The sequence below is a fragment of the Neolamprologus multifasciatus genome, chromosome 4 (genome assembly GCF_963576455.1).
Source record: "Neolamprologus multifasciatus chromosome 4, fNeoMul1.2, whole genome shotgun sequence".
Lineage (NCBI taxonomy): Eukaryota > Metazoa > Chordata > Actinopteri > Cichliformes > Cichlidae > Neolamprologus > Neolamprologus multifasciatus.
Window position 1 is genome coordinate 22190753 of NC_140442.1, and position 26373 is coordinate 22217125.

General features: G+C 39.3%; 1 protein-coding gene across 2 annotated transcripts in view; it reads right to left on the bottom strand.

The window, feature by feature from the left end:
- Positions 1-21249, bottom strand: part of LOC146520413 (myocardin-related transcription factor A-like) — a 36198-nt gene extending 14949 nt beyond the window's left edge. The window contains exons 1-7 of one of the 2 annotated variants that reach the window (XM_085157449.1): positions 20377-21249; positions 14023-14088; positions 6348-6403; positions 5771-5846; positions 5510-5653; positions 1524-1699; positions 297-404 (exon numbers count right to left, since the gene is read on the bottom strand). In XM_085157449.1, the coding sequence (XP_085013575.1) occupies positions 297-404; positions 1524-1699; positions 5510-5653; positions 5771-5846; positions 6348-6403; positions 14023-14088; positions 20377-20506 (756 nt within the window). In that variant the 5' untranslated portion in view covers positions 20507-21249. Of the gene's footprint in view, positions 1-296; positions 405-1523; positions 1700-5509; positions 5654-5770; positions 5847-6347; positions 6404-14022; positions 14089-14181; positions 15084-20376 lie in introns of those variants that run through there. The other variant, XM_085157450.1, reaches the window with a different exon arrangement.
- Between the last annotated feature and the right edge of the window lie 5124 nt (positions 21250-26373).

Below are 26373 nucleotides of genomic sequence, written 5' to 3' on the forward strand. Positions count from 1 at the left end.
ATTTTAATGAGAGTAAAATGAAACTTAAAAACCACAATATGAGGGAAGCAAAATGAGAAACCCACAACACATGCGAGATTTCCTGTTGCCACCAGAGGTGATCTATGGAGACCGTGTTCACTTCATCATCTGCAGTTCGGAACAGCTCTCAATAATAATTTTAGCAATTAACACTAAAAGCTAAAATAATCATTTACGAAAGCTCATAATTTAGTCGTCATTGTGACAGGACTGAAGCGGTCCAGTCTAATGTATGCGTGTCTAACAACTAACAGAGCTGAACTGACAGATGTTACCTTGTTGGCACCTGTCCTCAGGAGAGATGACGCCCCTGTCTCATTGGTCAGCTTGAGTGAAATGGGTGACCCAGAGGTTGGTAGGAGAGAAGGGGCTGTAGGTGGGACCTGATTGGTTGAATGGAAACACTGGCTGATCATTCATGGCTAAACTGCAAGGCGTCAAAAAGAATCATCCCATTTGAAAAGGTCTTCATTTTTTTTTTAAAGTAGTGAACATCGAAGATTGTGGTAAATGTAAAATTACATAGCAGAAAAGGTTTACATACAAAACGCACCATGTTCACAAATGCTCAATTTGTCCCCCCCCCCCCATGGACATGGCAAATGTCCATATGACAATCAAACTCATCCCATAGATGTCTGGAGTCGCTGCATCCACTGCTGTTACTTAGAGGCTGGTGGATCGATCCAAATATAAATACTCTCTATACCGACACTGGTATTGGATGGATATCTTGTTTCTATCCTCTAAGCTCTAACCCACTAAACTGTTTGCTAAATCATTATTTTTTGGAAGCTGAAAAAATAAACTTCAAACATGCACTACAACTATATGTTGACTGTGACAAGTATATTATTTATAGCTCATTTAAACAACAGAAGATCCAAAGTGCTTTAGAGGCAGGAACATTTACAATCCAGTGAGTCATTACACACCGCTCTCCCCTACGTAAGCTGCCTTTGTAAGTTGGAAGTATTTGTATCGGTACTGGCATTAGCAACATTGGTCATGTATTTACTTGGTATGGGATCAATACCAAAAATCTGCAGTATGTAACACGACTATAGCCTCTTAGCTTGGTTTGTAAGTACTGTTGTTGATGCACGTCAATGAGGGAAGAACTGGATTTTAATTTATTCAGTGAATAAATCTCCAGGTAGTTTTCACTGCTTTTTATTTAGTAATTAAATGATACAAAATAGTACTTTTCCGTGCATCAGATGGTTGATGTAGCGAAATGCTAAACTTGCTAGTGTGTGAGTGAGTGGGTGCTCAAAATGTTGTTATTTTCGCCTCACCACAGCCCGGTTATCCCCTCTGTGACAACTGCACCCACTATAAACTCTCCCACACTGTGCTACACCACCACCAGTGGTAAATCTGATGCACGTCACATATACACAGACAAATGCACTAATTCACAGCCTCTACAAAGCTGTAGATTTACAGTCTTGCATACATTCTGCACAGCATCTTAGTCCCACTCTCTGCAGTGATCCTACCTGTGTAGGAGACGGGATGCCATGGCCTGTCTGTGTTTCCTTTGGAGTGGGCAGAGGTCCCAGGCCCAACGAACAACCCTCCTCACTGACAGACGTGGACTGCTCTGGAGACAGACTGTCATTAGTGTCCTCATCAAATGAAGAGTTCTCTCCCGAGGCTCTTTGAAACTGCGTCTCTGAGAGGAGAAGCATTGTGGGGGAGACGAGGGAAGGAAATAAACATTATCTAGTTAAATTAAACCATAAAATAAATGTACTACCCAGTGATTCTACGTCCTTGCCCAAGTCTGTGTGCCTGTGTAACACTATCACTTGCATTAACAGGAGCTGAGCCACTGGACTTCTGCTTGTGACTCTAACACCTTGTGGGCACCTCCAAAGTCAGACAAATTATCACCGGTGCCTCCTCTACAAGTATTGGTGACTCATCAAAGGCTTGCATTTGTTAATGTTCAATATCCTACAAAAATGCACACAAGACACTCGTCCCCAGTGTCCCGTCAACAACTGACACAGAGAGCGAGAGAGCTGTCTAAACTACTTAAACACTTTTCTGTAGTCATATCATGTCCACCAGAGCCAGTCCTAGATGCACCTGTGATCAGTCAGGTTTTTGTCAAGCATTTTGCTTTTCATTCATCTATGTTCATTTCCCACACAGCCAAACGAGGCTTTTATAACAGTTTTGATGTAACAGATGGCGTCTCTCTAAGGATGACGTTGTGCTGAGGATTCTGAAGGATCGTCTGTGTAATTTATGCGATGAGTATTTGAACTGTTTATGTGGCGGCTTCCCCTGTTTATGCCTGCTATACTAATAATATTCTCTTTAAAATATCTTTAAAATATGTTTCGTATGCAACAGATAAATGCAGCTGAGCGTGATATAATAGTAAATCAGATACAGCAATGTAAAAAACTGAAAAGAAAATTGTCAACCACATGCCCAAAGTTTCCTTATTAGCCAGCCACAGGAAGGTTAAGACATCTTACAGCATAGCTTTAATCCAAGCCTGCCAGCTTTCCCATTCGCCATATCATATAATCATTTCATTATTATGCAGACTTATGAGTCTTCACAGGGATTTAAGGAATAAAAGTACCCGCTAGGATCCCCAGGACTGCTGTAGAGCCATTTTTTTTAATAATAGAACTGAGTTATTAAATTACAGGAGGTGCTAACGGGCAGTAGCCCACTGCTATTTAGAACACACTGCTGTCCATTAATTTACCATCAGCAGGTAATGATGAAAAGACAACACGGGGCTGATTTAATAATGTAATGACTCGCTTACAGCTGTGCTGTGTGTGGGTGTGGGAGTGCATCATGCTTTGTATGCTCATATGTCAACTTCATCTAGCTAGTTCCTGGTGCTCCTACCAAAAGTGGCGGTAATGTAATTGTGTTTATTGTGTAGCAGTGACAGAGATGGATATTCCACTGACACAGTCTGTTATTAAATCTCAACCTTCTTCCTCTACACATCAATCAAGCAGCTGGACCCACCGATTCCTTGCTCCCACAGTACAAAGAAAAAAAAAGTGTTCTTTATACAAATCCCACTTAGACGATCTTCATCCTTATTTCAGGAAGTTTCTTTTATTCTTGGAGCTGTATGATGCCAGTGAAAGCATCATACAGCAGACAACACATTCTCACTCCCAAAGTGTAACATTTAAGGCTAGGTGACAAATCATTGGTATATTACGCTTTTGGCCACCCAACAGGTCTCTATATTACGAGTTCTGAAAAATGAGGAAACATGAGAACTGTTTGGAATAAATCTACACATGTACGTTTATTTTATTTAAATCGCTTTGAAAACACCTAGGGCTGGAATACAGGGCTGGAACAGGTGTTAACACGGGACCTTCCCTCTATTCAATTTCATCCACAATCCGCCGTGTAGCATAGGAACGCGGAAGGTCACCATAGAACGCCTCGGGACGTGAAAAATCATCATTATCTCTTGACTACAATGGGCAACCAAACATATAGAAAATGACCTTGGTGGGTAAAATCTCACTGCTATATGTCAGTAGACTGCAGTCAACTGAACTCTGTTTTCTTAATTCTCCTAATTTAAGTTCATAATCCTAGCTACCGTGGCCATTGTAGGACAAACATGTTCAAGATAGCCAAGAGAGATCAAAACATTGCATTTACACCAGACCCCATAACAGCCATAGCAAAAATATTGGAGTCTATTTACTCTGGAGGAGACTGTAAAACTTTGTGACAGGACTTGAACACGAGTCAATGAGTAAGTGAAAGTCACTTCTTTTGCTGAGGATATCCTTTTATGTCAGTAAGCAAATAGACTCCAGTATTTTTGCCGCTGTTAGCCCGCACAAGTGAAACTTTTGTTGAAGTGGATCTAACATTGTTGGTCTCAAAAACTCTCATATGATGTGAGAAAGTTAATCAAACTGTTTCTCAGAGGGGAAATGTGACTGTTAAAACACTCGAGTCTCACATTAGTTGACACAACATTAGCATATAACCAGCTAACTGTGTTGTTTAGTTGCTTCATTGTCAGCTGTCCAGAGATGGAAGGGTGGTATATCTGATCTGCTGACAATAAGTAATTGCAACAATATTAGAATAAAAAAGCATGTTTATGGACTTTTTCATGTGTTACAGCTCTGACTCACATTTTTGCATCTTTGGTAAAGTGGACCCCTTTTCAGATGATAAAATATTGCTAACATAGCTAAAGACACAAATCAAAATTTGCGTTCGTTGCTGTGTATTTTTAATGGGTTAATTCTAAGTATATGACAATGCATCTATTTGTTGGAAGATGTAGTTGCGCACTAATCAATGTATATTTATGAATACAGCATTCTTTTTTTCTATGAAATTACCTCAAAAAATTACTGGAAAAGAGCTATAAAAGCGCTCATTTCAGACTATAGATGAATGGAGGAATCTTCATTAATGGCCAGTATGAAACAACTAAGGATTATTTTTTTAGTGATCTATTCTGAAAATATTAATATGCAATTGAATTAAGCTTAATAGGTCCCCATTATTTTAAAATGTCACCTCTTCAATTAGCAAGTGATTCTCTATTAACAGGCACTGTGATTGTTTAAAACCAACCGAGAACAGAGAAGTAAGCAGTATCTTCGTCTCTTGTCTGTTAAAATGGGAATCAGAGGTCATGCATCATTTACAATTACCCCCCTCCAACCTTTCCAAACTCATAGAATTGATCAATTGAAGTGTTTGCCTGTCAGTGCGCTGTTTGTGAAAAATTTGTATGTTAGGTGGTTCTTGTTGACATGTATGGGTGCCTGTGTGAGTATGTGGTGAGGACAACTGAAGCATCTGGGATCTGGGAGGAAGCATCAGTAGATTCATGATAGGTGGAGGAAGGGGCCAGGAGGGATCTCCTGTCAGGAGCCTCACAGTGTGGGTGTGTTTTGATGAAAATCTATATCACACTTCCTTCCTCCACACAGGCTGTGTGCAGGAAATTATATAGCAATAGTACACTTGTTGATTGTTGAGGGGGCAGAAATAATAAAACAAAATTTGCAAAGTAAGGCCTTCTAAAGTTGGCATGACTAATGTGTTATTGTGCAACAGCCCTACATATCGAGACTGTGTGTTTGTGTATTGATGGCTGGAAAATAGAGACTTACGGATAAGCTCTTGAAAGGCTTACACAAGTTGTCTGCAATAACTGCATCTATCTGCTTAAGATCATTATATCTGGTCTCAACGCTTTGTTTGTGGGTTTTTTCTCTGTGGTCAGCTTATTGCAATCAACCATAAATAACTCTGCACTTATAACATTTAAGATAATAATTTCCTCCACTCAGCAGAAGTAATCCTGAGAGGGGTTTACGGTGATCTAGTTGAAGATGGCAGCAACCCAATAAACAATTTGGTGAAATTGCAAAAACATGATGTAAAGGGCAAGTTGAGTCCTGTTTATTCATACTGAAACTGTTGCCTAAAAATAGTTCTCACTTACCTATGAAGGCTTGTTTAATACTGGAGTGAACGGGTAGAATGTTTTTATGGATCAGCTCCATGGGCCCTGGCCTCTGGGCAATCTTATCATTCAAATCAACAGCGAGGCATGCTTTCTTCAGCTGCTTGACCTGAAGGAACGGCTCTGCATAGACATACAAACCGGGCATGGAAATTCTTTACGAGTGTGCATGGATCTAATGTGTCTTTTTCCTTAGATTGACCAAAGTTCCAGAGGTATGAGGCTCTGTGTAGTGTTTACCCTCCAAGATGTGCATCCTGATCAGTTCAGATTTCTCTGGTCGACTCCTGATCTTTCTCTTGAGATAGTCTTCCGTCTGGAGAGAGACCAAGAGACAAGAAGAAGAAGGAGTGGAAAATCTCTCAGTTTTGCACTCACAAATCCTTTATTGTACACTGTTAAACATTGTGGTTCCTCTCCTTCTTTAGGTGTAGTTACATAAACCCTTCTCTTAACAATGTAGACCGTGCTTTCCTAAGCTAACTAAAGGGCCTGTGTTTATCTAATCATTTTAGCTAGTTACTAATGGAGAATTACTTTAACCTACTCATCCATCTTCCCATGTACTCACTCACAACTGCCGATGATGTTGCCCTTGGGGCAAGCACTGATTTGGTGGATAGTTTCGCATTGCTCTATACAAGTCTAAGTCTATTTGTCTGAGCCAATGGTCTTATCCCAAATCTTTTTTTGGCTTACATTAAAGCAGGAAAAGACAAATCAGAATGCTTCTGTAATGATACGTGTTTTAAAACCTCTCAAAGCTTAAATTGCATCAGTTTGACATCAGTGACTGATTTGAGGATGGCATACTCACCCGAGCCCGTTCCAAACTCCTTCTCTGTTCATGGAAGGCAGCTGAAGTTTTCAGTGCTAAGAGGATAAAAAGAGAGAGCATAGTAAAGGAAAAAAAAAATCAGGCAAAAAGAGATAGGGTGTTAACATGGTGGTTTGTGTATTGATGCTAGTGGGGGTGGGGGGTTAGCAAAAGAGCTTTTCATGGATCTTTGCCTCTTTAGTTCAATATCAAGTCTATTGATGGTCTCAGCCAAAGCTTTTTCTTGAATACCAGTTCAATGTAGTGCATAAAGTACAATGATGGCTGGGATACTGGTCCCCAACAACAGCTGCTGTAAAAAGCTTAAAAAAATCACAAAGTCAAAGGAGAAATGTAAAGGGATGAAGTCTGACTGCTTCGACCCAATGAGCTTCTCTACAGCAGTGGATTTCCTGGAAACTGTTCAGTATTCAAAGATGACTTAAGTAAGACTTGTGCAGGTTTGTGATTATGCAAAGCCTCGGGATTAGTGGTAATGGAAACCTTCGAGGTAATCATGACACCGTGATACTGAGTTAAATGCAACAGCTCAACCATTACAATATAGCTTTGCTTCTAAGCAGTCTAAGACAAAAAAGAGGATCTAAATCTTGACCTAATAAATATTCTACATGTGAGAACCAAATTATTTAGCAGCAGACAAAGAATTTTGTTTAAATATTCTAATAAATGTTTCAAACTTTTAAGAACAAGCGGATTTCCAGATATACCTGCAAAACCAGCCAACTCTAATGTGTTTCAAAAATAACCAAAATCTGACTTTGTTTTTGGGAACTGTCTGTAAAATTCCTCCAAGTGGCACAATTATTATTTTACCTTCTCTTTAAATACAATGGTCCAGGTGTCAAATTTCCAAATTGGCCAAGTAAAGCTTATGTTAAAGCTCAATGAGGAAGATCTGTAACCACTAATCTTCCTGTTTTCCTGGATGTTCAGGCTGCTAGTCTATGCTTTACATCACTTCCTCTTCCCCACACTATTAGACTCAACACTGACACCATTACTCTAGTTTGGTCATGTTCTTGGCAATCGGACTCTCACATTAACTGTCAGTAAATTTAGGCCTTGGTGTTTAAATTGCTGCAAAGAAAAACACCACTGTGGATGACCAAGTAGTCACATGTCTTGCATTGACTTGAAAATTTGGACTTTGATCAAAAATGTATGATTAATGATTCAGTCTGTGATCTTTCCATGTGTAGATACCATCAAGCATGGACTGGTGGGCGATGGTGTTGGGGGAGCTTCACTGCTAGTGATTGCAATTTATCCAGAATTCAATCTATCACAGTACTGTGTAGGACTACATGCCATCTTATCTGGTTCACAAAAAGATGCACTCAGTAAAATATTTCTATTTGCTGGTGGGTTGTTTTTTTTTAAGTTGCAGTGTGTTTGACCTCTCAGGGCCACCATACAGGCAGCACATTTATTATATAGTGTCCCCATATCCATACTACATGTATGTGAGGACACTGGAGTTATTTGCACTCAAAGTCTTAGACTCAACTTTAGCCCAATGTGTTTACATCACTTGTGTCTTAAACCAAGTGTGGAGTTGCCAGTGTCTACGATGAGGGCTGCATGTCATTTTCTAGTCACAATATAGTTTCAAATCTCATGCGGCAAAGCTAGCACAACAAAAAAATGTCTTACTGTACTGTACTTCACACACACACAGTATGGCTGCATTATCAAACCCGGGGCAGAACTGCTGGTACCTAAGCCTCAGTTCACGTCACTGAGCACTGTCACACTGCCGGTACACACTCACTCTCACACACCCTGGAGACATCAGCCCTCTTAGACCTCTCACCCATCCACAAGGAGGTTATGTGTCCACCTTGAGGGTGTATAAACCTGCCTGTCAGTCAGCTACATTGAAAATGAGTGATGGGATCGAGGGAAGGATGGCTGGATGAGCACTTGGGGGGAGGGGGGGGAGGGGTTAAAAGTGTGAGTGAAAGTGAAGAGGATAAAATAGATTTAAGGAAGATAAAGAATCATGAAACAGATGTAGAGAAGATGGGGAGAGATGACAAATGAGAGGAGGCAGCTGGAAGAAAAATGGAACAACAGACCAAAGGGCAAAAGACGAGGAGGAAACACAGAGTGCTGAGATGGGGTCAGAGAGAAATTATGTGCACGAGTGGTTCCTTACCACCCTGCTAGAGCTAAGCAACAATCTTTAAACATTTTAACATTGAACAACATCACTTCCTCTGACAGCAACTGTTCAGTCTCCTGCTGTCTAGCACTTCCTCTTTAATGTCTTTAGCTGTCCTGCAGGTCAGCTGTGTAAAGTTTGATACATTTTCAAATACTGCACCAAGTATACATGCAATACTCAGATATTTACAGAGCTCATAATCAGTGGAGGAGCATCTGCAAAAGTAAATATTGCAATCCCATGCAACTAGGGCAGGTTTACTAATTAATGCTTTCAGTCTCTTTCTTGTGTTTTTGCTCATTATATCGACTGTGTTAACCATTCTTTAGAAATAAAAAAGGTCCCCGCCTCCTTTGTTTAACTCAGCCTGATCACATGCAGGTTAGTGTGAACTCGCAAACTATTTTTAGTGTTTTTTCTGAGAAGTGTAAAAATTACAAACTAGGTGAGGTATCACACTGAGTGCTGTGTCAAGTTTCCCCACAAGAACAACATGGCTGTAGCATGGTTTTTACCTTACTAAGGTTAGAAAGAGGCTTAAAGCGAAGTGCAGTGCATACTGGGCCGAATGGTCCAGGGAGAAAGACTGTTCTGTTGTACTGGCTCTGTATTTATACTCATCTTGCGGTCATGAAGTCACTAACATGTAGGAACAATAAATGAAATATGTAACCACATCATATTAAGCAGATGCAATGCCGTTTTGCATGCTCATTATTGCAAAACATGGCTGACTTATGAGTTTCTTTTTCTCTTAAAGGTTGTTCCCAGGCACCACATAAATCTAGTCAATTAGAACATGACAACAGCAAGCACACCACAGAGTTCAGGCGCGCTGCAATACAGCCTTTACGTGACAAAACGAACTTTCAGGTGCTTTCTCAAACAAAGAACTAGTTGATTTTGTGCAGGGTTAATCGGTCTCTACCCTGGCTCAACTGCAACGTTCCTGAATACTACTGCAGAAAACTAACAAAGCTACACACCTTTTGTTAAGAAGCAAAGAGAGGCATGGGATAACTGAATTAAAACATATGCACATAACATTCATCTTTGATCTCCATGTCAGTTTTTTTTCAAACATTCGGCAGGAAAGTGGAAGCAGATAAGAACTGTGATGACTCCTGTGGTCACACCTAATATGACCACGACGAGCGTGGTGCGCACGAAATGCTGCCAATAAATAAAATGGAAATTTAACAGTACCAGCATGTTAACAAAGGTAACATTTACATAATTCCATTTTAGAGTTGTTGTTTGTCTGCCCACAAAGATAAGATGACATTATTGTATTTTAAATGCTACCTATAGCGAGGGAAAATAGTAAATGCATATTTGTGATGGCGAACACATTCAGCAGCAATAAAGCGCTTGCATACAGAGTCCATATGAATAGTTTTCAGGCTCCCAGTTGAAACATCTACCACATGAGCAGGTAAATATTAGAATCATTAGCAGATAAGACACACAACACACTGTCTCACACTTCCTGTGTCAGACTGCTTATAGACCTACTGTGAGAATCATTGTCAGAGGAAGACTGAGCCTCATTTTCTGAAGAAAATAAAATGTGGGGAAAGCTAAAGTTAGCCACACTGAGCATAAAAAAACCACCATTAATAGTACCAGTTTGTAAAGCATTCAGAACTTTGTGCATTACATACATGTATTAATGCATGCGCCGAACAACATATTATGCTCCCTAAAGTAGCATTAAAGGGAAATTGTCCATTTAACAGAATAATTAAGACTCTATAAACCAAACAGAAAAAAAGTGCCTGTTTTTAAAAACCGAGCCAAAAGTTGCAGCTAACTTGGCAGATGGGGAACTCTCACAATCTGATAAGAAGCAGCTACGGATATGCATGATGGCAGCTGCAGTATGATCTTGAGTAACTCACTGTAAAGACTGAAAGGAGACAATGACACCTTTTAACTGCAATCCAAATCTCTTTAGAATAAACCTAAAATGGCACAGCAGACTGCACTCAGATGCTTCTGTTTTCATTTCATTACTAACTTGCATCAACTAATGTAGCTGTTATGCTGAAATGCATCTTTCTCTGTTTAATGTTGCGTGTTACTTGATTTACATGTTAAAGGTTCTTGTGCTGCTTTCATGTTTTTTGTATGAGCCTATATGCAATCCTCAAACGTAAGCATTTGAAAAAGAAGCAAACTGCAACACATGGCACAAGCTTTTTATAACATATGGGGGGGATGAGTCTGCCTACAGGGACAAAGTGGAGCGACTGACAGTGTGGTGCAAGGACAACAACCTGCTCCTGAACACGACCAAGATGAAGAAGACTGTTGTGGCTTTTATGGACATTAAACCACTTTACGTCAATGGGGATGGGGTGGAGATGGTGTCAGACTTCCGCTTCATGGGAGTTCACATCTAGGATGACCTGTTCTGGGGTGTGAACACAGTGGAGCTGGGAAAGATGCTCAAGAGAGACTTTATTTCCTGAGAATCCTCAGGGAAAACAACATCCCTCAAAAGCTGCTGGTGTTCTTCTATCATTGCTCAATAGAGAGCATCCTATGCTACCGCCTCTGTGTGTGATTGTAAAGATTGCCCAAGGGATCACCTTCTGTTTTTTACCCCCTCTAGATGAACTGCACTGCTCTCATTGTCTCAGGAAAGCAGGAAATATCATAAAAGACTCCCCATACCCTGCTCATAATCTATACAAACTGCTGCCATCAGCAATAGCCACACTGTTAAAAAAAACATCTTTAAAAAACGGTAATATTCCGGCAGCTGGGGCGCCAAAATACTACCGTAACAGAAAATAACTTCCTCATAAAAATACAGTTATTTCCAGTAATGACAATAAAGTTTGTTGCGCTAATGTTACATGGGATTCTGCCTTTTCCAAGTGCTTTTAGACATTAAATTAGGAACATTTTAACGTGATCAAACAATGAAATTACCTATAAACAAGGTCAATGAATGTGGCAATATGAATCATAATACGTAAATGTACAGAAATATACAGTTAACAGTTGGTTTAAATAATAATGGATTGCATGCCCTGGGACAGACTGACAGAGGTGAGGCTGCCATATCGCACCATCGGCCCCTCTGGCCATCACCAGTAGGTGAAGAGTCTTGACCACGGACACAATACCGAGAATGTCCGAGCCGGGGCTCGAACCGGCAACCTTCTGATCACAAGGCGAACTGCCAACTCTTGAGCTACAATCGCCCTAAATAGCAATGATAATAATACTTATGTGATGTAACACAAGCTTATAGGAATCATGTTATATACTTTTCCATAGCATTACATTTGAATTCAACAGTTCGATCTTTCAAATAACAGACAAATATTTGTGAAATCATGATACATTTCTGAATGTATTTTTACAATCTAAATATGCATATGTACAAAAAAATATATTTAAAAAACAAGTAAATTGTGTTTTATTATATTTACAGTGATGTTATGTTATTTTACCTTGGACATGTAAAATCACAGTCTACTTATGTAAATTTAATGATATTCTAGAAAGACAGTACAAAACTGTAAAATATACAGTAAGATACTTTGACATTACTATTTTTTGGAACATTGCAGTTCTCCCCTATAGTTGTTAGGGCTTTGAATTACAAGTAATCACTTCCAATACAACCTGACGAATACTGTGCAATGGATGACAGCCTGTAACATCCTGTGCAATAGTTTTTATGTGCAATAAGATTCTTTTCATTATAACTGAAAAACTATTTTATTCCTCTTTTTTTATACTATTCTTTTGTAATTATATTAAAACCTTCTTCTCCTGACACCGCAGGGACTCCACTTAATAAAGATAATTTGATTCTGATTCCTTTTGCGTCATCTTAAAGACAAAACTAGTCCTTCTTTTGTAGCAAAATACACATAATTTTCTTTATTTTTCGTGATTTGCCATTAATTAATTTTTTAACAAAAATTTAAATCCCACTTTTTAAAAAAATTTAATAAATGACCTTTCAGATAAAATAATATCTGCTACACGCTTAAATGTTATGTCATACCTTTAGTGAATCTAATGGACCAATGAATAAATGAGTGTAATATCATGCAGAAGTCTTGAATCACGTCTTTATATTTTGATAGGGAAATGGCAAAGAGGCGCAGCAGTTTACTGAAACATGCACACATACATGGAAATAAAGTGCGCAATAAGGTAAGATAGAGTTTGTACAATTCTAAAAAGCTTGAAAGTCAATATTTGGTATGACCACCTTTAGTCTTCAGTCTGATCTCTCTTAGGCAGCTTTCTTGTCATTTCTTTAAGTAGCCTTCAGGAATAGTTCCCCAGGCTTCAAAGCTTTGGATGGTTCTGCTGTTTGTGCTGATCTCTGTCAAGAAGACCCCACAGTGCTTCAATAATGTTGAGGTCCAGGGAAGGCCAATCCATGACTGATAGTGTTCCACTGTGTGTTTTTCACTTATATATATATTTCCACCCTTGTTGTATATTGTTTTCTCTTCTTACTTTTGCACCTTTGTGGTCCAGCTACCCAATCTGGCTGTGCAAGTCTCTTTTTCTATCCTTTTACTGCATTGGTAGTGTGTTTGGGATCTTTTTCACCTTTTTCATCATTCCAGATGGTGTTGCATGGTCAGTCAAAATCTAATCATAATTCTGTGTACATAATTCCATCAATTTTGACAAGATCCACAACAACACTCACTAAAATGCATCCCCAAACCATGACAGAGTGTTGTACAGACGGCTGTAGATACTCATGGTTGTACTTCTCTCCTGACCTCATCAGTATGTGTTGATGACAATTTCAGAAATGTTTAAAGGTCCTGTGTTACTGGAGTTTTTCCTATTTCTTAGGAGATGACATTCAGATACTGTTCAGACTCTGCACATCATGTTGTGATATGTCATGACAAATAACTAACAAATAACTCTTTCAGAATTGCCTTTTTTGATGTAAAATTCAGTTTTATTTGTATCAAAATTTGCTACGTTTGACATTTTGGATAAATTCAACTGAAAAAATGGGAACAATGTTCTTGTGATAGGCTGCCAGTAACAAACAGTCTATTTAAGTTAAAATGACTTCTTTGATAAGTTGCCCCTTATGTGTAGACACAACTCTGGTTAATCAATTAAGTTAAGTGCTTGAATGATTGATCGGCCAGTGTTTAGTGGCTTAACAAACAAACAAACAAGCAAAAAGCATTCTACTGAAAATGGCGAGATACAGGGAATAGACTGAAAATCAGTGAAAAAGCAGCCAGTGTCCAAAGAAAAACTTTGAGCTTTCAAAAGGACAAATAAAAAAAAATACAACAAAGTCTGGCTCTTTGGCAGCAAAATATAAAAAACCATACGGTGGGACCCAAAACTTTGGCACAGTACCAGATGTGCTGGTTGTATCTACTAACAAGGTTATTGTAAGAGTTTACATCAGCTTCATTTTACAGTTCATATCAAAATATTTCTTAAAAGTGTTTTGTTGTAACTTACGTGGCATGATCCCCTGGCTGACGAGCTCCTCTCTGCTCCTTCTCTGTTGCAACTTCAGCTGAAGAACTGAACACCAAGATGCAAGTCAGTAGCGGCAGAATGAATGGAAAACATCATCAGACTGAGTGTGTATGCATGTTTATCTCAGTTCTCACCCACCGAACGCCACAAAGGTAGAGACATTACTAAGCAAATGCCCACGAGCAAAATGAAAGCAGTAGATTGAAGCAGTTATGCTGCCGTGATATATCCAAGTTACTCTATGAGAACTTTTCTTTCTACGCTATTAGCTGCTACAAAAATTGTGATCTTTTATGATCGGATGCACAAAGGTTATGTAACACACTACAAAGGGAAGTCAGACACACACATGAACACACGTACTGGCAGTTTCCTGTTTCACGTTTTTGATGAAATGGCAGCCCACAGTCACACATTCGTGACATTACAAGATCCCACAGAGTGTGAGAAAAAAAAGACAGCAGACTGCTCATTTTGAGAGCGCCTGGATTGAACTTGATGCTTGTTTGATTGTATTTTATAAATTATTGATTTGTTCACACAACTTTATTTATATCTGCAAAACATTTTGAGGGCTGAACTTCAAGATGATATGAAAATATACACTGGCAGGAAAGGATTTTCTGTACCTCAGCACTTTGATCTGAGCAGTGAGTTGCAGTAAAATGCAGTACCTGGAAACATTTTGAGTGTGAAGGTCTTTTTCACGCACTCTGACTTTCTGCATCCACAGTATTAGTACACACAGTTGCCACATAGAAGTGTGGCTGAGGTGTTGCACAGTGTGTTATAAGTTGTGACTACCAATAAGAGATAACTTCACCTACAATCACAGGTCTTTTCAGAGCAGATCAGGCAATATGACAATGTGATGTGGTGATTGAGTGGGATTAATAAATAACTTTTGGTCTCAGCTGCAGGTTTTGGTTCCCATGTAGCAAAGCCAGACATTTATGTTTAGCTTGTTTCTTTTAACATAAATGAAGCGCGTGCATATGCTTTTGATAGTTTTTGGGGAAAATCTTATGACAAAGTGAGGACAGAGTGACAGAGGACAAAGTGAGTGCACAACAGAATAGCTGTGTTTTAATATTCTTTCTTTTTGTTTTTTGCCTGGTCACATTTTGTTCTCATTTTCCTAAATAGGTTCTATTAAATGTTTAAATTTAACCTTCTACAGTAAGTACAAATCCAGTACTCAGTGCTGAGCCATAATGTCTGATCAGTGGTTTGAAAGGACATATCCATAAAGTGAAAATTTACTGCTGTACTTTCTGGGCTGAAGCTGATCACCCCAGTGACATTGAAACTGTAGCTCAGCTTTCCTCATCAGAGTATTCCTCCACCATGGGCTAAGACCCCATGTGGGTATGCTTGATCAGCACTTCGTCAATTTTAGACAAGTAAAAGAAATTAACTAATGTAGAAATACAGTTTGGTTAAATGTCATGATAATTTTGGGCTGTCTTCGAACTGTTTTTTCCAGGGGGGGAACTGACTATGGACACGATGTTAAAAAACAAGAACTGGGTAAAAAAAAGTTTGAATTTATTATGGATTTTCTCTACACGGGGTCAAAAGTATACATATAGACTCAAATGTACATGCACCACCATTAATATTTGGTTAAATGTCCCTCAGCATGTACCACTTCGACCAGAACCCTATGGTAGCCATCAATAAACTTTGGGCTGGACATCGTACCACTTTTTCTTGACAAAATTGTTAGTTCATTTAAATTGGTTGGTTTCCTGGTTAAGATTTATTTTTGAATGATGGGCCACAAATTTTCAAAAGACTTAAGGTTGGAACTTTCGGAAGCCAGTTTCAGAAGCTTAATGTTACCCTTCAGCTATTCCAAAACCAGTTTTGCTGAATCTTTGGGATCTTTATCCTGTTGGAGCATTCAACTGTGTCCCGTCTGACCATAAAGATGATTGAATAAAGCAGGCTAACATTTAGACCGACCATTCCATTTTCTGGAATAGGCTTCCGAAATCCCCAAGTTCAAACCTATTAAAATTTGTGTACTATTCTTTAAAAGCCAGGTCCATGCAAAGAGACCATCCAATTTACACTAACTTCAACTACCAATTCCTTCACGAGGAATGGTCAAATATCCAGACAGTCTCAAGCCAGAAGCTTTTTGGTGGCAACCAAAAGAAGCTGGCCGAAGTGAAACTTGCCAAGGGACATTTAACCAAATAATAGTGGGGGTCACAGAACGTTGGTTCATCTGGTCATAGTGTTTATAGAGGAAGAAACTTTTCCTTTCTCATCCAAGTGATTTCTTCAGTCTCACCTGACTGCAGGTTTCCCCCCACTTTATAAATAGTACATTTGTGTAATGACCGAAAGTAGCACCAATGACTAACAAAGGGCCCATAATTTCAGAAAACTCCATTCGAAACCTTAGGAGTATGAGTTAATTGCTTCCATATGATAAATAATAGACATATTATTGCCCAGTTTGTTAGAGAACTGAAATCAGGTGAACCTCTTAAGCCCCAACGCCTAACCCCAAATGCGATCTCCTGCCTTTTGCCCCCGTATCCGGGGTGTTGGGGCTTAAGAGGTTAAAATAGATGAAATGCTGCACAGAAAACACTGAAACCACTAATTGTAATACAGTACTATGCAAACATCTACCCCTCATTTCAATTAGGTTAAGCTACTTTTTTTAAAACATGTACAAACTGGAAATATGGCACATAAGGCAAAAGCTTGTGCAATTTTAACAAGCCAGAAAGTCAATATTTTGTACAACCACCTTTGTTCTTCAACAATGTCTTAAGCAACTTTCTTGTTATTTCTTTAAGAATTCCTCATGAATAGTTCTCCAGGCTTCTTGAAGGACATTCACAGGTCTTTGGATGTTGGCTGCCTTTGTTTCTCTGTCAAAGTGATCCCACACTGCCAATGTTCAAAGAAGAACTTTGAAAGACTTTCAGAAAACCTATAGAACTATTACTAAAGACCACTTGAACAATGACAAAATGACAAGAAATTCACTGGAAACAATATATCAAGAAATGAGGGGCGGGTCAAGATTTTTTGCACTGTATGTAGTGTAATGAACAAGATTTGGATATTATCAGATTTCAAGTCTTTTCTAAACCCGAATCCAAACTTCCACATCTATCTCTTAAATCTCCTGTCTTCCTTTTACATTTTCAGGTTTTCAGGTTCATGTCTTCTGTCTTTATACCTGTAAAAAGTCTTACTTAATAAGGACAAGCTGAATGTTTTCAGAAATTTGAGTGTGGCCTACATTTTCTTCCCTGAGTTGGAAAAAATGGGACCATGCTGTGTTACTGTGGCCCATTAGAATCTACAGATAGTCCTTATGAGCGACCTACAAAAACATTCATATCGCTTTAATTTCTGTGATGAGGACTTGGCTGACATGGATGGTGCAGTTTCTCCCCTTGGCAGCAGGAAAGATTTAACTGGCTCCTGCAGGGAAACATGGGCAGCCACACTATGCAAACACTAACACAGATACTCATTACAAGCATGCATAATATTTGCATATGCACGCAAATATACATTGCAGTGCAGATGCACATTTTAATCTCCACTTATGGTGGCATAGTGTAATCACACATCAACACATCAACACACACATTGACAAACACTTACATTTGCAAAGCGATGCTACTGTATGTATTGAGAAAGAATCTATGTTTGGAATGTGCACTCATTGGTCAAACGCTACTACATAAGAGGAAGTCTCGCTTTAGCCTAGTCATAAACAGTTTATGCACACAGCACTTTGTGCAATTTGACCATGCAAAAGAGCCCATTGAGCTCATTGAGTAAAATGAAACATGGGATCTATGTCAAAGGGGGTTATTTGACTGTTGAGGTTTTCTGTTTTATTGTAGGGTCTTTACCTTACAATACAAAGCATTCAGGCGACTGTTTTTTGGTGAAATGAATTGCATTATCCGAAACTAAAATTGTCACAAGCTGAACAGGCAATGAAGCAACAAATTGCAAAGACTGCACTGAGCCTAAGAGATTTCTTCATGACTTAAAGTTGTTTGAGCAACATAATATGAACACCAGTGTTATTTCTCCATTTCATAGCCACTCCATAAGCCAGTTATGTGAGCATATTAAAAAAACGTTTTTACACAGAAGGCATCACTGCTAGAAGACGAGCCTGGTATCAAAATGTAGGTAAAACGAGACCTTTCATATGCTACAACTTATTTTCATCTGTCACAAACCTCTTCTTCCAGAACAAAAAGACTGAGTGTTTATCAGAAATTAGTGAGGCTGATCTCCTGTACAGCTTACTAGGGTATCCTTGGAAAAATTCAGAAGTGGTCATGATCCTAGGTCTTTGACCCACTATCTTCTGTGTTTGGACTTTTGAATTCTTCTTTATTGGATATACTGAGTTTGAGATGGTTATTCCAGGTTTTGGTTCTCATTATAGCTGTAATTCTTTTGTTTTTTACTATTTGTATCCTCACGTCTTCTTAGTTTTGTTCTCTTGGTTCTACTTTGCTTGTATTCTATGTTTTTTCTGTAATCATACTCCTCCTGTGCTCCTCATGCATTTTTGTGAAGACAGTCTGTCTCTGTGGTTGTTTACCCTTCTGTCTTATCTGTGTTTCAGTTCCCGTGCTCTGTTTCTTTCTGTTTTATTTTGGCGGTCTCACATCTCTTCTGCTTTGTATTTAGCTCAATTTCCCCTGTCTTGTAACCTGTAATTAGTTTCAGCTGTTTGCTGTTCCCTCATTATCCTCTGTGTTTATATATATTGTCTCAGTATTTCCTTGACCCTTGTCACATTCTTCCTCATGGCTGTGTCCTCCCTGCCAGTGTGGGTTCTTAGATGATTTGTAGCTTTGGTTTCCTCGTTTCTGGTCTTTGATATTGTGTGCTTTGTTCAGGCTCAGCATTAAAGCTGCTTTTTAGTTTACTTTCTTTGAATCCTTTGAATCCTGCATCTTGGATCCAACTCCTGCCTGACACACAGCCTCCCTGACAGAACCTGTTTAATGATCGTCAATTCACATCTTAATTAATGCATGATGAGGTGTCCAAAACACTCATTAAGGACACAGAGGTACAAGTACAGGAGGTTGTCAAATATATATAACAATAATACAATTATTTTCACATATTTGACCGCTTTGCATGTGTGACAGTGATAATGACTAGCCGATGTATCACATCTGGTTCACTTCTGTGTGAACAGTTCACTCAGAGTGCTTTCTACATTAAATTGAATGTGCATGGATTTGTGGACCACCTTTTCTATTTCAAAGTTGTGCAGAGACAGTTGGTTACAGTGTGTATTTATCCATCAGTCTTTTCTTGTTTCCTAAGGAGTCTTCTATATGGTAAACACGATGTAGTGGGCAGTTCAGATTGTCTTGTCTGCCCCCAACCTGTGGTCTGCCTCTGTGTCCCCCCTCTCTCCCCCGCCCCACAAGTTTTCTATTTCCGACCATGCTGTAACCACTCGAAACCCAATCCCTCTAGACCGCCCTGTGAATTAAGAGGAACATAATTTTCCAATTATGATCAGCATCGACTATTCTCATATCCATATATTCTAGAAAAGAAACCACATATTTGAAATAAAACTGTTTCTTTCTGCCAAAAAAAAAAAAAAAAAAAAAGAATTAAGAGGAACATTACTGTAAACTGCCAACTCGCACACAAGTACATAAAGTGTAAGGACAGCTTAAAAGGTTGTGCACACTCGGTCTGATGGGAAAACGTGAGAAGCGATGTGGTGAAAGGATGCATGGGCAGTCTCTGCTAGGCATAGCTGCGGCTGTTATTTTGCTATTTATTAGTTATTGCATATTTTTCAATAACTGAAACTGTGGCAATGCACCATAACATGCCTTTAAATTTTTAATGAAAAGAAACTAAAGCCTCTTGGAGTTTGTCCTTGTCTAAATTGGTCCACACTCCTCTCTGTCCAGATACTTTGGTTCAAGGCCCAGGGACCTCCAGCCAACAGGTTGCTCGGTTCATCTGCTCAAGGCGACGTGTGCTGTGCCCAGGCTGGCTGTGCCCCAACTGTAACCAAGCCACTAGCAGGATATTTGATCCCTTTAACACCTCGGCCCAGAAAATAAACCTCTATTCTTTGATGGGAAAGCCTAAACTTTTAAAACAGTTGATGTAATATCTACAAATATTCAGTGTACATTTTCACAAAATTGCTTTACTTAAAAAGAACTACTAATACAATCAAACTGAGCTACACACATTTTCAAATCCTCATGTGTTGTGTGAGTGCAGCTCTAAAAATGTTTATGTGATGTGAACTGGAAACGTGACTAGAAACAGGTATCCCACCTTGTCTGAGACTCTGACAGGCTTGGCGCTCTAACTCAAAACGCATATCTGGCTTATCCATGTTGCATCTGATTGGCTGAGGCCTGAAAGGGGCAGGGTCAATCCGGACACATGGAGGGTGCTCCAGCATGGCGAGCGTTAGCAAACTGGAAAATTACCCCTGAGTGAGTCATCCACAAAAACACCACAATAGGAACGACAGCCAATGGTGGACATCAGTTTAGTCCAGATGCTGGATTTCTGCAGCCTTGAAATCCCCCCAAAACAAAGCAATCCGCTTAAAGAGTCAAGCTCTGGGAGACCATTGTTCTGACTGAAATGAAGGAATATCCTTCAAAGTAGAGAAAAGTAAAAAAGAAGAAATCTGCAACATTTCTGGTGTCAGTCATGATCAAAAGAGATTTGTTCTCATCAAAACAGCCATTTCCAACCACTTCTTTTGAAGAACTCCTTGATTAGATTCAGCAAAAACAAAAGAGAGAGTGTCTAGAAGAAAATCCTTAACAGAGTTTTTTTTAAAAAAAAAAGAGAGTAGACGAATGCAAACTATACAAACTCCAATACTGTGCTTTAGAAGAGCGTCTCCTGGATTTGCTGTTGCTACAGGACTGACTAAGTCGTGTGTGCATGCCTTCATGTGTGTCGTATATCAGTGAAGCTGTGCTCGAGAGGTCTGTCACAGCTGTTGCTGTACTCAGTCACTCAGCCGTTGATAGACACAAGCAGGCGCATCCGAACACAAATACACGCACACGCGTTCTCCTCACCAAATTCCTCTCACTTTGCACTTCTGATCTGAGCTCAGTGTGGTGTCAGTGATACATCCAACATCTCAACAGCTGCTGCCACTCCATGTGCCCGTCATCATTTTTTGTCAGCTTTATTTTTATTTATTTTTTTGTCTTTCTGTCCAGCTGTCTGACTTTTATTTCCTCTTTTTCTGCTCACAATGTTTGACAGAGTTTATTTGGAGTTTGGATTAGGAAAGTAACCAAAAATCGAAACGTAATCATGGAAAGATACCAAACCCTCACCTTAGATAATGCGAATAAATTCACTTAAAAGATAATGTTTACTTTGAGAAAAACTAAACTAATGACTAATGACTATTACATGTAATACATTTTTGAATCATAAAAATGAACTAAGCAGGGATTATGCTTTCCATGTCTATGAGTCTGCTAGGGTCCACTCAGGACCCAGTGACATAAAAATGACATTATCAGATGGTTAGCATAATGGTTTGTGCGGACGTTCGTGCACCTGCCTGTTTTTGGGCACCAACTAGACCTGGTCCCCAGACGGCAGACCTCGAGTGGATGTCAAAGAAGTATAAAAAGAATGACTATTCCACTATCAGAGGTCTATCTGTCTGTGTCTGTGTCCACAACAGAGTATAACCTAGGCTTTAAACTAAACTGCACTGAAAATGTAAAATGAAATAAAAATAAATAGAAATTAAAAATGCAAAACTATAATAGCTATCACAAAAGGAGGAAAAGGAGAAGGAAAGGGGCAGCTTTTCATCTATAAACTGCTTTAAAATCAAGTGAGGACAAGCTGTTTATGTGGCTTTTGCTCAAGCTACAGCCAGAGCCATGGCATGTGATGACTTTTGCAGAAGAGTGGATTTGCATTTGATGTCCCATCTCTATCATCCAGGCTTTGATGATAACACTTTTACTTGCTAACACTGGCTCTGTTTCTGCACATTGCAAAGAATAGCAACTGATCTCAGTGCAGTGAAAGCAAAGCAAACAGTAGCTTGTCTAGTTCACTAGTGTTCCATAAATTGAGAGATTTATCTGCAATGCACATGTGCAACAACCAGAAATAGCTGCTGTCCTCTCAGCTTGACAAGCTTGAACTTTCAAATTGATAAACTTGTGCGTACTTTCAACAACAAAGATCTGTATGCACTTGCCTGCCTGTATCCCAAGCTATTTGGGTTTTAGTCTATTATTTTAATCACTTCTTTCCCATGCTGTCAAAATCAATTCTTCTTCTTCAGCTCTTCCCCATCTCCACTGCGTCAATCAGAGATCAATCTTCCACTTGTTCCATTTCTACTACCACAAGCATCTAGACTGCACAGGTCTTCTCCCGCTTCCTCCTCTGCTCTGCTCTGCTACCTCAGCATAGAGTCCAGTTGCCAAATAGGATATAATTATATTAATATAATATGATAAAAGCTTTGTACTTCAATAAATCTAGTCAATGTTTTCCAATGAATTTCTCCTTATTGAAATTTCTGGTTTGGATTTCACTGGACAAGCACTGCTTGCCCTGTTGGACCACTACTGCAAAAAGAAAATGGCGCATCAAAGTAGGTTAAAGTACATTGTAATTGTTTCCAATATTGCTGCCAAAATATGCCAAAAAATGCTAGTTTCTAGTGGATTTTTTTTAAACCAATTTTGTATTTCCATCTAGCGAACTGAAGGGTCTTCAGTTGTGGTTTTGACATTCAGCAGGAGAGTGTAGTGGTACACTCCTCTTGGTAAATACGTAGCTGTGTATCTCTTTCCCAAGATGATCTGTTTTCTCCCAGTGCTTAATTAAAGTGTATACAGTATACTTGCCTGCAGCCGTTCATGTTGCCTTTATCCCTTTCCTTCAGTGCGACTGTCTTCTCCTCTCTGTGCCTGCTTGTCAGTATAAAACACCTGTTCCCTTCCACTGACAGTTCCATTCATCTCCATTATTAACGCCCTGTCCCAGGTGACATCAACTAATATGACATGACATTAAAAGAGAGCCCTTTCAAGGTGAAAAAAACTAAGCGCTCTATTCTCATCTGTCAGTTAGCATTACAAGGAGCCGATGGTACTTGTCATGTTTGCATTATGTAAAATATATATATATATATATATATATATATATATATATATATATATATATATATATATATATATATATATATATATATATTATTGCATGTGCTCCAAAAACAACGAGCAAGCTGAAGATGAAAACACATGATAAAGCATGTGGATTTGTAAATGATAAGATCATAACTAGTGAGAATCTGCATATTTGTGTTAAACATGCAGGATGACTCCCAAGTGTGTTCTTGATACTGAGGGTGTTATTATGCGAGAAGTGTTGTCCTCAGGCAAAGAACTCCTCAGTGTGACAGGAGAGGGGAAAATGAATCAAGACTCTCATCCACCATTACTTCAGATAAGGCTCCAACCAAAATGCTGCCAGGGCTAATCCTGCTCTGCTGCATGTGCTTGTGTGTTTTGTGTGTGCAATTGTTTCCTGTCATAAAGAGTCTATCTACATGCACAAACTGTTTAACTCTGCTCGACACTAATGTATCTGTATAAGCAATGTAAGTGCAAGATTAAGACTTATTATTAAGACTAAATATGTTTACATTGCTTTATATCTGAGTCAAACTTTTTAAAGTGCGTGTCCTGATATCAGTTGTAAACACTGAGATGAAGAGAATTGTGAATCTCCCACACAGAGGACTATCTCTTGTTGTTCCAGATAATTGCAGATGATAATCTGTGGATCAAAAAACATTAATAAACATAACAGATCTCAGAGTAGTTCTTGAAGAAGTCATAGTTCTTGACCATTGGAACAAAGGAACAACCAGGATGAATGTTTTAGTGACAGATTTTCAAATCACCATTGGGCCTCATAGAGGTAAGAGTGGTATTTGAGGGTGCCTGGGTGATTTGAAGAATAAGGTTTGGCGAAAAGTATCAACAATTGGCCAAATTAAAGAGAATAAAGCTTCAGCAAAAAGTATAAAAGTATATAGAACAAGTTTGTTCTATAATTGTTTGACTGACCTCAGTTTGTGGCCTCACTGGGGTTGTCATAAAGGTCACACTTCTCCAGTTCATTCATCTATTGCCAGGGAAGCATGACTGTCTATTATCCAATAATGTCTCATTTGTGATCTGTATGTCAGACAGCTATTATTAATCATTTAGTTTTTTCTACTCTACATTTAACCTAATTTTTTCTATAATAGCTTATAATGAGCTTTATGAAACCCACAAGCTGAAATGTATTATATACATGTTAAAATTGCCACTGAAGATTGCACCTCTTTAGATTTTAGTCGATACTCCAAGAACTTTGTAGTTGAAGTTGTGCCAGAAATCTCCCAAATCTCAAAATTGATCAGACATTGATATATTGTGCTGGCCTCTTCCGGGGCGCGGGGGGCCCTCGGGCCTCCGGCCTCTGTGCCTGTGGCTCGGTTCACTCTGGCACAGCTGGCTGCCAGCGGAGCCGGCGGGCACGCCGGTGCAGCCCCCTCTAGCTTCTGCTCGGTGGCTACTGGGTGACCCCTCGTCTGGGGATCCTCAGCCCTTCCCATGAGGGTGGCACGGATGCCCCTCCAGTGGTCCTCCTTGGGCTCTCGCACTCTGGGGCCTCTGGATGTCTGGGGCCTGGATCTCCTCCATGCCTGCTTCATGCTCTGGGGGACAGGGCTATGGCTCTCTACATCCTCTTGCAGACCATTACATGGGGAAACCATTTGAATACAAGCGCGCTGATCCACACAGGTGTGCACACGGGTGTTCACTGTTCGTAGACTTAAATCACACCTTTTTTGGCTGCTACTTCAAAGCACATTGTGCGCTGTCTGTCCTGCATGCTGCACAACAACATTCAATATTTAGTATTTACTGCTGTTTACACTTAGCTAGATTAATGCGATGGTGTTGTGTTTAGTATGTTGCTTTGTGTTTTTTTCTCTCAACAGGTGATCCAGGAGATTTTTTTTCCCCCCTTTCTCACTGTCCCTCTCCCCTTCTGTTTTTCTTTTCCTTCCTCTTTCTTTCTCCCTTTCCTATCCCTCACTCATGTCTGTCCCGTCTGTAACAACTGAAAATAAAATAAAATAAATAATAAAAACAAAGGTCGATCAAATGGACCAATACGGCAATGCCACGATGATCCATTTGGCAAAATAAATCCACTGGGTATCCTTGTTGGTCTTCAGACAACAATTCTGACGGCTAAAGAACCAAATGGGACAGGCAAAAAAAAAAGAAAAAAAAAGATATATTGTGCTGGCGAAGATTCTCAATATGTCGTAAATGTATTGCTGTGGGGATCTGAAAGTATATTTGGTAAGTGCTGTATAACAAAGCACTATTATGGAAGTCTCCGTTCTGGTGCTGCTTTACAGCGTTTGACAGGAACAAAACATTAGCTCACTCAGCTAAAAAGCTTTGAGCTGTTACCTTCATCCTTGTGCCAACTCAGCCAGCATAATAACATGGGAGATATCTGTCTGAAGGACTGCTGTGAAGGACAGTAATGAAACTCCATGCTGAAATACAGTTCTATGCATCACTGTTGAGTCATGTCTGATTTTTTATATTTAGCTGGGAAAATGGGAAATAGGTGAAGGTGAATTATTGAAAACTATGCAAACACATATGGAAATACAGTACACAAGGCAAAAACATTGCTGTACAATTCTAATAAGCTCTTCAATAATTGGTTTGACCACCTTTATTCTTCAGCATTGCCTGAACTCTCTTTGGCAGCTTTCTTATAATTTCTTAAAGTAGTGTTCAGGAATAGCTCTCCAGACCTGGTGAAGGACATTCAAAGCTCTTCTTTAGATGTTGGCTGCCTTTGTTCTGTTGTCTTTCAAGATGATCCCACACTGCTTCAAAAATGTTGCTCTTAGGAGGCCAGATGATGACCTCACTATTGTCATGGGTGGTCAAACTTTGTGTCGAGGAACAGACAATAGTGTTCCATTGTGTGTTTTTCTATCCAGGTATCCATTTCGAGGGGGTTTGGAATCATTGTCATGATGAAAAATGACGGTGTTGCCATCAGATGCTTTCCGGATAGTATTGCACGGTGAATCTAAATCAGATGGTACTTTTGGTTGAAATGCAGCCCCAAACCATGACAAAGCCTCCACTGCCTTTTAAAGATGGTTTTCGATGCTTATTGTTTTACCTCTCTGCTGATCTCTGTTGTAGATACTGACAAATATTTGAA